At 38.8% G+C, this 14053-nt stretch overlaps 1 protein-coding gene across 4 annotated transcripts in view; it reads right to left on the bottom strand.

The window, feature by feature from the left end:
• Positions 1 to 13814, bottom strand: part of HLTF (helicase like transcription factor) — a 59041-nt gene extending 45227 nt beyond the window's left edge. For 2 of the 4 annotated variants that reach the window (XM_019934323.3, XM_019934324.3), the window contains exons 1-2: positions 13599 to 13814; positions 12221 to 12428 (exon numbers count right to left, since the gene is read on the bottom strand). In XM_019934323.3, coding sequence (XP_019789882.2) covers positions 12221 to 12428; positions 13599 to 13618 — 228 coding nt within the window. In that variant the 5' untranslated portion in view covers positions 13619 to 13814. The remainder of the gene's footprint in view (positions 1 to 12220; positions 12429 to 13598) is intronic. The other 2 variants (XM_019934326.3, XM_019934327.3) reach the window with 1 other exon arrangement.
• Positions 13815 to 14053: the final 239 nt, after the last annotated feature.

The raw sequence follows: 14053 nt of genomic DNA, 5'->3' as shown, positions 1-14053 counted from the left end.
GTAGAGCTCACACAAAGGAAAACAGCTATCAATCATCTACCCATAAGGAAGCACAGATGCTTGACCTACTAGAAAAAAACTTAAGTTTTAATTTTAAATATGTTCAAAGATCTAAAGCAAACCATGTCTGCAGAACCAAAGGAAAGCATGAGAAGTATGTCTTGCCAAATAGAAATTCTGGAGTCAAAATGTACGTAGTTAACTAAAGTCTAAGATTCACTAGAGAGGCTCAAACATCAGATATGAGCAGGCAGAAGAAAGAATCAATGAAGTTGTTGGCAGGTCAACTGAGACTATAACGTCTGAGGAACAGTTATAGTTTGAGGAACAGAAAGAAAAAAGAATGATGAAAGATGAACAGATCCTGTGGGATAACAGCAAGCATACCAACACACACATGATGAGAGTCTCAGAAGGAGAGGAGAAAAAGAGGTAGAGAGAATATTTGAAGAAATAATAGCTAAAAACTTCCCAAATTTGATGAAAAAACATTAATCTACGTATTTAACAAGCTCAACAGGGCTTCCCTGGTGGCACAGTGGTTGAGAGTCCACCTGCTGATGTAGAGGACATGAGTTCGTGCCCCGGTCTGGGAGGATCCCACGTGCCATGGAGTGGCTGGGCCCGTGAGCCATGGCCGCTGGGCCTGCACATCCGGAGGTTGTGCTCCGCAACGGGAGAGGCCACAACAGTGAGAGGCCTGCGTACCGCAAAAAAAAAAAAAAAAAAAAAAAAGGCAGCTCAACAAACTCCAAGTAAAAAAAACTCAAAGACATTCAAACCCAGACACATCAAAATCAAACTGTGGAAAGAACACTGAAAGCAACTGAGAGAAACAACTCATTACATACAGGGGATCCTCAATAAGATTAACATCTGATTTTTCACCAGAAACCATGGAGACCAGAATACAGTGGGATAACTTCTCAAAGTGCTAAAAGAAAAAAATTCGACCAAGAATTCTATATCTGACAAAACTATCCTTCAAAAATAAAGAAGAAATTAAGAAGCTCCCAGATAAACAAAAACTGACAGAATCCATCACTAGCTGACCTACCCTACAAGAAATATTAAAAGAAGACCTTCAGGCTGAAATCAAAGGCACTAGACAGTAACTTGAATCTACATGAAGAAATAAAAAGCACAGGTAAAGGTAATTTACACAGGTAAATATAAAAGACAGTATAAAATTTTTTAGTTGTAACTTTTCCCTCCTATCTGATTTAAAAGGACATAATCATTATAAACCTGTATTGATGAACATATGATGTATATAGAGAATTAATCTGTATGAAAACAGCATAAAGAAGTAGGAAGGAAGACAACAGAACTATCTCAAAGCAAGGTTTTTATAAACAATTGAAATTAAGTTGCCATAGATCCAAACTAGATTCTTATGAATTAAGATGTTAGTAATTCCCAAGGGCAACTACTAAGAAAACAACTCAAAATATATAATAAAGAAACCACCAGGGAACTACTATGGTACACTAGGAAATATTTAACACAAAAGATTTAACACAAAAGAAGGCGGAAATGAAGGCCAGACCCAAGGGCCACATATTCTATGATTCCATTTACATGAAATGTCTAGAGTTAAGTAAATCCATAGAAACAGAACATAAATTGATGGATGCCATGGGCTAAGGGGAGAGAGTAATATGGAGTGATTACTAATGGGTACAGGGTTTTGGGAATGATGAAAATGTTTTGGAATCAGTGCAGATGGTTTTACAACCTTGTGAATATCTAAAAACCACTGAATTGTACACTTACAAATGATAAATTTTATGGTACGTGAATTACCTAAATTTTTTAACTTCCTGAAAAATACACAGGAAACCTGCTTTAAACCTCTCCCAGCATCTGTTTACTGACTCAAGAGACTACAGCCTGACCAACCAGATTATCAGACAAATATTCCTCTCTAATAATTCTCTCTAATAATTCCTCTTTGAAGATATTCTGTGAGGCATAGCTCTGTTCTCTACCAGACCACCTCCCCATTGCCACTGCTTATAGCATGATCTTCGTTAAACCAGATATGCAAATTCCAGAAAATATATAACCAAAAAAAGTAGGGCAAAACGTTGAGACTATAAAAACAAAGAAAACATGATCCAAGCACATGACAAAAAAGGATATATTAGTAAAACAAGATTAAGATGACAACAAAAAGACAGAAATAGGACTAATTATAACAATACTTTTAGAATAGAATGGAAAAGAAATAATCTACTTTATTATAAAATAAAGATTTTGATGGGTCAAGACATAAAAAATGTAAACATAAGCAAATTGAAAACATTTTTAAAAAGTTAAAAATTAATAATGCCAATATTATATAACAAATCTTAGGTGATACAGCCAATGTCGTACTTTGAAGAACGTTTAAGAGATTAAAATCTTTTATTATTAACATTAAAATTAAGTGTTCGAATCAAGAATGCAAAAATAAAATAAAATAAAATGGACCTAAGGAAAATAGGATAACAGAATGTAAAAGAGAAATCAATGACCAAAGCAAGATGATAGACTGTTGTGCCGGGAGGAACCAAGATGGCAGAGTAGAAGGATGTGCTCTCACTCCCTCTTGTGAGAACACCAGAATCACAACTAGCTGCTGGGCAATCATCGACAGGAAGACACTGGAACTCACCAAAAAAAGATACCCCACATCCAAAGACAAAGGAGGAGCCAAAATGAGATTGTAGGAGGGGTGCAATCACAGTAAAGTCAAATCCCATAACTGCTGGGTGGGTGACTCACAGACTGGAGAACACTTATTCCACAGAAGTCCACCCACTGCAGTGAAGGCACTGAGCCCCCATCAGGCTTCCCAACCTGGGGGTCCAGCAATGGGAAGAGGAATTCTCAGAGAATCAGAATTTGAACCATAGTGGGATTTAATTACAGGACTTCGACAGGACAGGGGGAAACAGAGACTCCACTCTTGGAGGGCACAAAGTAGTGTGCACATCGGGACCCAGGGGAAGGAGCAGTGACCCCATAGGAGACTGAACCAGACATACCTGCTAGTGCTGGAGGGTCTCCTGCAGAGGCGGGGGGTGGCTGTGGCTCACCGTGGGGACAAGGACACTGGCAGCAGAAGTTTTGGTTAGTACTCCTTGGCGTGAGCCCTCCGGAGTCCACCATTAGCCCCACCAAAGAGCCCAGGTAGGGTCCAGTGTTGGGTTGCCCCAGGCCAAACAACCAACAGGGAGGAAACCCAGCCCACCCATCAACAGTCAAGTGGATTAAAGTTCTACTGAGCTCTGCCCACCAAAGCAACAGTCAGCTCTACCCACCACCAGTCCCTCTCATCAAGCCCCTTAGATAGCCTCATCCACCAGAGGGCAGACAGCAGAAGCAAGAAGAACTACAAGCCTGCAGCCTGTGGAACAAAAACCACATTCACAGAAAGATGAAAAGGCAGAGGGCTATGTACCAGATGAAGGAACACGATAAAACCCCAGAAAAACAACTAGATGAAGTGGAGATAGGCAACCTTCCAGAAGAGGAATTCAGAATAATGATAGTGAAGATGATCCAGGACCTCGGAAAAAGAATGGAGGCAAAGATCGAAAAGATGCAAGAAATGTTTAACAAAGATATAGAAGAATTAAAGAACAAAAAAACAGAGATGAACAATAAAATAAATGAAAACTACACTAGAAGGAATCAAGAGCAGGATAACTGAGGCAGAAGAATGGATAAGTGACCTGGAAGACAGAATGGTGGAATTCACTGCTGCGGAATAGACTAAAGAAAAAAGAATGGAAACAAACGAAGACAGACTAAGAGACCTCTGGGACAACATTAAACGCAACAACATTCGCATTATAGGGGTCCCAGAAGGAGAAGAGAGAGAGAAAGGACCAGAGAAAATATCGGAAGAGATTATAGTCAAAAACTTCCCTAACATGGGAAAGGAAATAGCCACCCAAGTCCAGGAAGCACAGCGAGTCACATACAGGATAAACCCAAGGAGAAACACGCTGACACACAGAGTAATTAAATTGGCAAAAATTAAAGACAAAGAAAAATTATTGAAAGCAGTAAGGGAAAAACGACAAATAACATAAAAGAGAACTCCCATAAGGTTAACAGCTGATTTCTCAGCAGAAACTCTACAAGCCAGAAGGAAGTGGCATGATATACTTAAAGTGATAAAAGGGAAGAACCTACAACCAAGATTACTCTACCTGGCAAGGATCTCATTCAGATTCGATGAGGAACCAAAAGCTTTACAGGCAAGCAAAAGCTAAGAGAATTCAGCACCACCAAACCAGCTCTACAACAAACGCTAAAGGAACTTCTCTAAGCGGGAAACACAAGAGAAGAAAAGGACCTATAAAAACAAACCCAAAACAATTAAGAAAATGGTAATAGGAACATACATATCAATAATTACCTTAAATGTGAATGTATTAAATGTTCCAACCAAAAGACATTCAGGCTTGCTGAAAGGATACAAAAACAAGACCCATATATATGCTGTCTACAAGAGACCCACTTCAGACCTAGGGACACATACAGAATGAAAGTGAGGGGATGGAGATGGAAAAAGATATTCCATGCAAATGGAAATCAAAAGAAAGCTGGAGTAGCAATACTTATATCAAATAGACTTTAAAATAAAGAATGTTACAAGAGACAAGGAAGGACACTACATAATGATCAAGGGATCAATCCAAGAAGAAGATATAACAATTATAAATACATATGCAGGCAACATAGGAGCACCTCAATACATAAGGCAACTGCTAACAGCTCTAAAAGAGGAAATCGACAGTAACACAATAATAGTGGGGGACTTCAACACCTCACTTACACCAATGGACAGATCATCCAAAATGAAAATAGATAAGGAAACACAAGCTTTAAATGATACAACAGACCAGATAGATTTAATTGATATTTATAGGACGTTCCATCGAAAAACAGCAGATTACACTTACTTCTCAACTGCGTATGGAATATTCTCCAGGATAGATCACATCTTGGGTCACAAAGCAAGCCTCAGTAAATTTAAGAAAACTGAAATCATATCAAGCACCTTTTCTGACGAAAACGCTATGAGATTAGAAATCAATTGCAGGGGAAAAAAACCGTAAAAAACACAAACACATGGAGGCTAAACAATACATTACTAAATAACCAAGAGATTACTGAAGAAATCAAAGAGGAAATCAAAAAATACATAGAGACAAATGACAGTGAAAACACGAAGATCCAAAAACTATGGGATGGCAGAGCGGCTGGGCCTGTGAGCCATGGCTGCCAGGTCTGCACGTCCAGAGCCTGTGCTCTGCAACAGGAGAGGCCACAACAGTGAGAGGCCCGCGTACCGCAAAAAACAAACAAACAAAACCTATGGGATCAGCAAAAGCAGTTCTGAGAGGGAAATTTATAGCTATACAAGCCTACCTCAAGAAACAAGAAAAATCTCAAATATACAATATAACCTTACACCTAAAGGAACTAGAGAAAGAAGAACAAACAAAACCCAAAGTTAGCAGAAGGAAAGAAATCATAAAGATCAGAGCAGAAGTAAATGAAATAGAAACAAAGAAAACAATAGCAAAGATCAATAAAACTAAAAGCTGGTTCTCTGAGGATAAACAAAATTGATAAACCATTAGCCAGACTCATCAAGCAAAAGAGGGAGAGGACTCAAATCAATAAAATTAGAAATGAAAAAGGAGGAGTTACAACAGGCACCACAGAAATACAAACCATCCTAAGAGACTACTACAAGCAACTCTGCCAAAAAATTGGACAACCTGGAAGAAATGGACAAATTCTTAGAAAGGTATAAACTTCCAAGACTGAACCAGGAAGATATAGAAAATATGAACAGACCAATCACAAGTAATGAAATTGAAACTGTCATTAAAAATCTTCCAACAAACAAAAGTCCAGGACCAGATGCCCTCACAGGTGAATTCTATCAAATATTTAAAGAGCAAACACCCATCCTTCTCAAACTCTTCCAAAGAACTGCAGAGGAAGGAACACTCCCAAACTCATTCCATGAGGCCACCATCACCCTGATACCAAAACCAGACAAAGATATTGCAAAAAAAGAAAATTACAGACCAGTATCACTCATGAATATAGATGCAAAAGTCCTCAACAAAATACTACCAAACAAAATCCAACAACACATTAAAAGGATCATACACCATGATAAAGTGGGATTTATCCCAAGGATGCAAGGATTCTTCAATGTAAGGAAATCAATCAATGTGATACACCATATTAACAAATTGAAGAATAAAAACCATATGGTCATCTCAATAGATGCAGAAAAAGCTTCTAAAAAATTCAACACCCATTTATGATAAAAACTCTACAGAAAGTGGGCATAGAGGGAACCTACCTCAACATAATAAAGGCCATATACGACAAACCCACAGCAAACATCATTCTCAATGGTGAAAAATTGAAAGCATTTCCTCTAAGATCAGGAACAAGACAAGGATGTCCACTCTCACCACTACCATTCAACATAGTTTTGGAAGTCCTAGCCACAGCAATCAGAGAAGAAAAAGAAATAAAAGGAATACAAATTGGAAAAGAAGAAGTAAAACTGTCTCTGTTTGCAGATGTCATGTTACTATACATAGAGAATCCTAAAAATGCCACCAGAAAACTACTAGAGTTAATCAATGAATTTGGTAAAATTGCAGGATACAAGATTAATGCACAGAAATCTCTTGCATTCCTATACACTAATGATGAAAAATCTGAAAGAGAAATTAAGGAAATACTCCCATTTACCAATGCAACAAAAAGAATAAAATAACTAGGCATAAACCTACCTAGGGAGACAAAAGACCTGTATGCAGAAAACTATAAGACAGTGATGAAAGAAATTAAAGATAATACCAACAGATGGAGAGATATACCATGTTCTTGGATTGGAAGAATCAATATTGTGAAAATGACTCTACTACCGAAAGCAATCTACAGATTGAATGCAATCCCTATCAAATTACCAATGGCATTTTTTATGGAACTAGAACAAAAAATCTTAAAATTTGTATGGAGGCACAAAAGACCCCAAATAGCCAAAGCAGTCTTGAGGGAAAAAACCAAGCTGGAGGAATCAGACTCCCTGACTTCAGACTATACTACAAAGCTACAGTAATCAAGACAATATGGTACTGGCACAAAAACAGAACATAGATCAATGGAACAAGATAGAAAGCCCAGAGATAAACCCACGCACCTATGGTCAACTAATCTATGACAAAGGAGGCAAGGATATACAATGGAGAAAAGACAGTCTCTTCAATAAGTGGTGCTGGGAAAACTGCACAGCTACATGTAAAAGAATGAAATTAGAACACTCCCTAACACCATACACAAAAATAAAGTCAAAATGGGTTAGAGACCTAAATGTAAGACTGGACACTATAAAACTCTTAGAGGAACACATAGGAAGAACACTCTTTGACATAAATCACAACAAGATCTTTTTTGATCCACCTCCTAGAGTAATAGAAATAAAAAGAAAAATAAACAAATGGGACCTAATGAAACTTAAAAGCTTTTGCAAAGCAAAGGAAACCATAAACAAGACAAAAAGACAACCCTCAGAATGGAAGAAAATATTTGCAAAGGAATCTACGGACAAAGGTTTAATCTCCAAAATGTATAAACAACTCATGCAGCTCAATATTAAAGAAACAAACAACCCAATCCAAAAATGTGCAGAAGACCTTAATAGACATTTCTCCAAAGAAGACATACACATGGCCAAGAAGCACAGGAAAAGCTGCTCAACATCACTAATTATTAGAGAAATGCAAATCAAAACTTCAATGAGGTATCACTTCACACCAGTTAGAATGGGCTTCATAAGAAAATCTACAAACAAATGCTGGAGAGGGTGTGGAGAAAAGGGAACCCTCTTGCACTGCTGGTGGAAATGTAAATTGATACAGCCACTATGGAGAACAGTATGGAGGTTCCTTAAAAAGTAAAAATAGAATTACCATATGATCCAGCAATCCCACTACTGGGCATATACCCAGAGAAAACCATAATTCAGAAAGACACATGCACCCCAATGTTCATTGCAGCACTATTTACAATAGCCAGGTCATGGAAGCAACCTAAATGCCCAATGACAGACGAATGGATAAAGAAGATGTGGTACATATATACAATGGAATATTACTCAGCCATAAAAAGGAAAAAAACTGAGTCATTTTTTGAGATGTGGATGGATCTAGAGACTGTCATACAGAGTGAAGTAAGTCAGAATGAGAAAAACAAATATTGTATATTAACACATGTATGTGGAACCTAGAAAAATGGTACAGATGAACCGGTTTACAGGGCAGAAGTTGAGACACAGATGTAGAGAACAAACGTATGGACACCAAGGTGGGAAAGCCGCAGGGGTGTGGGGATGGTAGTGTGCTGAATTGGGCGATTGGGATTGACAAGTATACACTGATGTGTATAAAACTGATGACTAATAAGAACCTGCTGTATAAAAAAATTTAAAAATTTAAAAAAAAAGAAATGATAATCATAAAAAAATCCAAGAAAGATTACTTGAAAAGATGAAACAGATAAATCTCTATCAAGGCTAATGAATAAAAAATAAGAATAGACACAAATACATAACACAAACAATGAAAAGAGGAATACAACCATAAACACAGTTAAAACAGTTTTACATGTATATGACTACTATGCAAACTCCGTGGCAATAAGTTTGAAAATATAAATGGATGCTTTTCTTTAAAAATATGAATTGCCAAAATTGACTCAAGACGTATCTGAATTATGGTGAGTTTGAATGAAGCCAGACTTAAAAAGTACACACTATATGATTCAATGTATATGAAGCTCTAGGGAATTCCCTGGCAGTCCAGTGCTTAGGACTCCGTGCTTCCACCACAGAAGGTAAGGGTTCGATCCCTAGTCAGGGAACTAAGGTCTCACATTTCTGCATGCCGCGTGGCGCAGCCAAAAGAAAAAGTATATGAAGCTCTAGAATAAGCTAAACTACAGTGATAGAAATCAGTCTGGTGGTTCTTCAGGCAGAGGCAGGGATGAAGGACTGCAACAGAATACAAGAGAACTTCAGAGGTAATGGAAATGATCTATATGTTGATGGGGTGGTGATGATCAGGTATATATCTTTGTTAAAACTCTTAGAATCATACACTTCAAATGCTTGCATTTACAAATATATATATATATAAATCACATCTCAATAAAGCAGAAAAAAGTTGAAAATAAAAAAAGCACGCAAAGATAAATACCTCAATTTTTATTACAAGATTTCTGTCAGTTATGAACTCAAAAACATCAACAAGAAAAAGTACAATATAGATCTGTATTGACATGAAAAGATATTCCTAATATTTTACTTTAGAAAAGGTGATTACTATAGTAGACATAATATGATCCTCATTTTTTTTTTTTTTTTTTTTTTTTTTTTTTTGCGGTACGCAGGCCTCTCACTGCTGTGGCCTCTCCCGCTGCGGAGCACAGGCCCCAGACGCACAGGCTCAGCGGCCATGGCTCATGGGCCCAGCCACTCCGCGGCATGTGGGATCCTCCCGGACCGGGGCTCGAACCCGCGTCCCCTGCATCGGCAGGCGGACTCTCAACCACTGCGCCACCAGGGAAGCCCTGATCCTCATTTTTATTAATACATAATATGATTTAAAGTCACATGTATATTTTCTCAGAGTAAAGCGTGGAGGACATAACAACATAAGTTGTAATTCTGGATTCAGGCAGAGTTGATACTTTTTCTTTTAGCCATTTTAAAATAATAAATGTGTATTACTTATAAAATAAATAATATACATTTTGTAAAATAAAAAAATTAACGATTAGTTTTAATCAGCTCATCACATTTGTATTAGCTTACCAGTGTCACAGAAATTATTCTAAGATCAACAAATAGTGATAGTTCTAAGATCAATAACAAGCATGATCTAATATTTCACAATGGTTTAAAATAATTTAAAAACCATGTTACATTTTGAAAATATTTCACAAATCCAAAATAGGAAAGTTCCGAAATGAATATGAGAGCTAGAGAACAGATGGATATATGAACTGAGAACTGACAGATTTCAGGAAAAAATTAGAAAAGAAAAACTATTTCAGAATTAAAGAATAAAGTAGAAAGAACACAAAAGTGAACAGATCTTGTAAAAAACATGGTAAGGGAAATAAATGATGAAAAACAGAAAAGTAAAAAAATATGATAAAAAGGATTTCAGAGGAACAGGCATTTACATATGGCATACGTATACGCAGAGGAGATGTAATACCGAGAGAACAGAATGGAGTCCTTTGAAGAAAAACAAGCTCTGAAACAAAACAAACATTTAAAACCATAATTAGGGCTTCCCTGGTGGCGCAGTGGTTGAGAGTCCACCTGCCAATGCAGGGGACACGGGTTCGTGCCCCGGTCCGGGAAGATCCCACATGCCGCGGAGCGGCTGGGCCCGTGAGCCATGGCCACTGAGCCTGCGCGTCCGGAGCCTGTGCTCTGCAACAGGAGAGGCCACAACAGTGAGAGGCCTGCATACCGCAAAAAACAAACAAACAAACAAACAAAAAACCATAATTAAAGTTTTCTGAAATAGAAGAAAATGAAGTTACAGAACAGTCAACACTAAGACACTGCCTAATGAAACTTTTGGACTTTCAAGATAAAGAAAAATATCCTTTAGTTATCCAAGCAAAATAATTCCAATTGATCTACATGGGAGAGAAATCATATTGGCATCAGAATTTTAACCAGCAACATGTTATACAACACCAAGATACTATGGAGAGAAAATATGGGTCAAGGATTTTATATTCAACCAAATTGTCCTTGAAGCATATAAGTACCACAAGTACAAACAACAAAACTCAGGAAATATTGTTCCTTCCTAAGGAATCTCCTAGACAACACACTTCAGACAACCATAAAATGACCTGAGAAGCTCTAATATTACAAAGAAAATATGAGAGAATAAAACACTAGACAATTCTTTCCCAAGGAATCTCCCACAAAATATACTTCAGACAACCAAAAAATGATCTGAGAAGCTTCGCCATAAGAAAAATATGGGGGAATGGAAGAACTGGTAAATCCACCTTTCCATAGAACAATATATGCAGTTTCTGCAATAAATCAATGACATGAAACAAAGAGCAGGGAGGTGACTTACATAACAACCAAAGGTACTATTATTAACTTGTTTTGATCCTGATTCAAACAAATTAACAATAAAAAGGCATTTTTAAACAATTAAGAAAACTGATTATGTATTAGTTATAGGATGTAATAGAAAATTATTATTAATTTTGTTAAGTACAATGATGTAAGAAAATGCCTGAATTTTTTAGAGATACACACTTAAATGTTGTAAAGTGATACAGCTGGAATATTTAATACCCAAGAAAAAGAGAAAAAGTGATGAAGCTAATCTGCAAAAAACTTGTTAACTACTGAATCTGAATCATGGGTATATGGAAGTTTACTGTATTATTCTTCTTTTATGCATGTCTGAAATTTTTCATAATTAAAAAAATAAAGCTAGAGATGTATCATCCAGATAACACAGAGGCATACTAGACAACCATGACAAAGACAACTGCTTTCCCTATCTTTGTCTCTGTTCTCTTCTCTCTCTCTCTCTCTCTCTCTCTCTCTCTCTCTCTCTCTCACACACACACACACACACACACACAATGCAGAAAACAGATACACAAAAAGATAAAGGAAGAAAAAAAAGTACCTAAAAATAGACAATTCCCTTATCTGGTATGAATTGATCTTCCTAAATTAAAAATATTAAAGTGTAGAAATGTGCTAAGGGACAGGAGAGGAGAAAGCAATGGACTGACTTGGAAGTCATTTTGCAAATGTACCACATAGTATCTGTGCTTTTTGAGCAAATCATTTAACCTTCCTGAGCTTCACTTCTATAAGGGGATAACAGATGTCCTATCTACCTCAGAGACACTGTAATGATCAAATGAGACCATACAGGAAACAATGCTTTGTATATTATAACCATGATATAAAGTATATTAATAATTAGGTATTTGTTATCTCTCGCCCAGATATATTTCAATTACTTAAAGTAAATATTTACTGCATATATCACCTTCTAATCCTTATTTTCTACGTAAATAACATATCATATCACTTTAACTTAATATCTAATGTTATACTCACTACTCCTGTGTAATAGCGTAGTCCAACTACATGACCTCTCAAAGTTCCAAATAAAACTGAATCTAGCTCTTCATCGCTCGTTAGGAAATCATCTGGAGGAATAATATCTTGGAATTCAAAACGAGGAAAGAAAGTTGGATATGAGAGGCGTGGAAAATTTCCATGGACTCCGTACTGGACAGTCTGCAAGTACTTCCAAACAGGATCTCTATTAAAAAAACAAAAAAAAACCACACACACAGAAAAACAATACAATATTTAACCAAATATTTCTCAAAGACCATACCATATTTAAAGGCCAATTGTTTTCTCACATTTTACTTCAACAGATTAAATCTTATGTGGGAAGTGCTGTATAAAGATTAATCGCGTTCCTCTGGTTAAAGCAAGAATTGGAGTGGCGGACGTTTCTAGAAACCCTACCTGTTCAATAATGTGTCTTCTACCCTGAGGTATTCAAAGTGAAAACCCCAATAAGGGTTCACAAATCTCTTTCCTAGTCTGCACCACCTACTTAAACTGAAATATATGTGATGTCTGTAACTAATTATACACCAAAATTTCAATACATTTTGAGCTAGAAGAGACTTGAAAACACTGAACTTTTTTACACGAAGCCATTTACAGCTTTACAAATAATACATCCAGCAACCACTACTTTAATTCCCTTCGACTAGAACCCTTATTTTATTCAGGTATCCTAACGGTGCCATCATGGGAAGCTGACCTCAAGCCCCCGACTCCCGTTGGTTTAAGGGTAACCTCAACCCCCCGATGGAGAATTGTTTCCGGAACGGGTATGTAAACCAATTTGGACAAAAAGTAAGAGGAAGTCGGCCGGGAGACTTCCAGGAAGCTTCTACTTTGCTAAGAACGGAGAGAAGCTATTTCCCCTGCGTTCTACTTGCACGTCACGCGTCCTGCTTCTGGCTCCTCTGCAGATATGTATTTGCACGTCTGTGCATACACATCAATTGTGAGGTGCTTGGGGACAGGGGCTGTCTTACCCGGCCCTTTCGGCCGAGCACAATGCCCGGCGCACAGTGGGTATCTCATGGGTGTTTTGTGGAATAAAGCACAGGGCGAGAAGAGACCCCGGCTAAGGAGTGGAGCTTAGAGCCCCAGGCCCCGTACAGCCCTTGACAGAGATTTCCCCAAGGCCCTGGCAAGAGACTCGCCAAGGAAGCCTCCCCTCGCCCGCGGAGACTCTGCATTTATTTCTCCCGCGGCTATAGGAGCCGCCAGCGGGACGAACGCCAGCTGCCCAGCTCGCAAGGGGAACGCGAAGGAAACGCGGGGAAGGTCAGGTTCATCTGGGGACGCGGCCACGCCGTTACCCTCGGCGCCCCACCCCCTCCGCCCCCTTCACCCCCTTCACCTCTTGAACATCCAGGACATGGCGCTGAGTGGATGACGAGAGGTACTTAGGCGCCCGGTTTCGTTCTCGAGCCGCCTGGATAAGCCTCCTTCCAGGCCCCGGGGCCGAAAAGCCTGGCACAGGTTCCGAGGGCCGCAGCAAGACCGCGCTTCGGCAAGGTAAGACGCAGCGAGCCGAGCCAGACGTCGACGCCGTCTCCTTCCAGCAGCAATGTGAGAAGCCAGCGACGCTTTGTGACTGGCACCCGGAACGTCCAATCCCGAGGAGGAGCCTACGGAGACCAACCAAGCAGAGCACAGAAGGGTGAGCAACTCCGCCCCGCGCAGCGATTCAAAGACGGGAGGAGGGGGTCCCGGCTGCAGGGGCGGTTCCATCCGGGTTCTTCCCCACCCCCAAGGCAGGGGCGAGGGAAAGCCACGCGGTTCGAGGAGCCCGCCTGCAGTGCACGGGGTGTA

Source organism: Tursiops truncatus, chromosome 4, assembly GCF_011762595.2.
Source record: "Tursiops truncatus isolate mTurTru1 chromosome 4, mTurTru1.mat.Y, whole genome shotgun sequence".
Lineage (NCBI taxonomy): Eukaryota > Metazoa > Chordata > Mammalia > Artiodactyla > Delphinidae > Tursiops > Tursiops truncatus.
The sequence above is the reverse complement of the archived record's forward strand: the minus strand, read 5'-3'. Positions and strand labels throughout refer to the sequence as shown.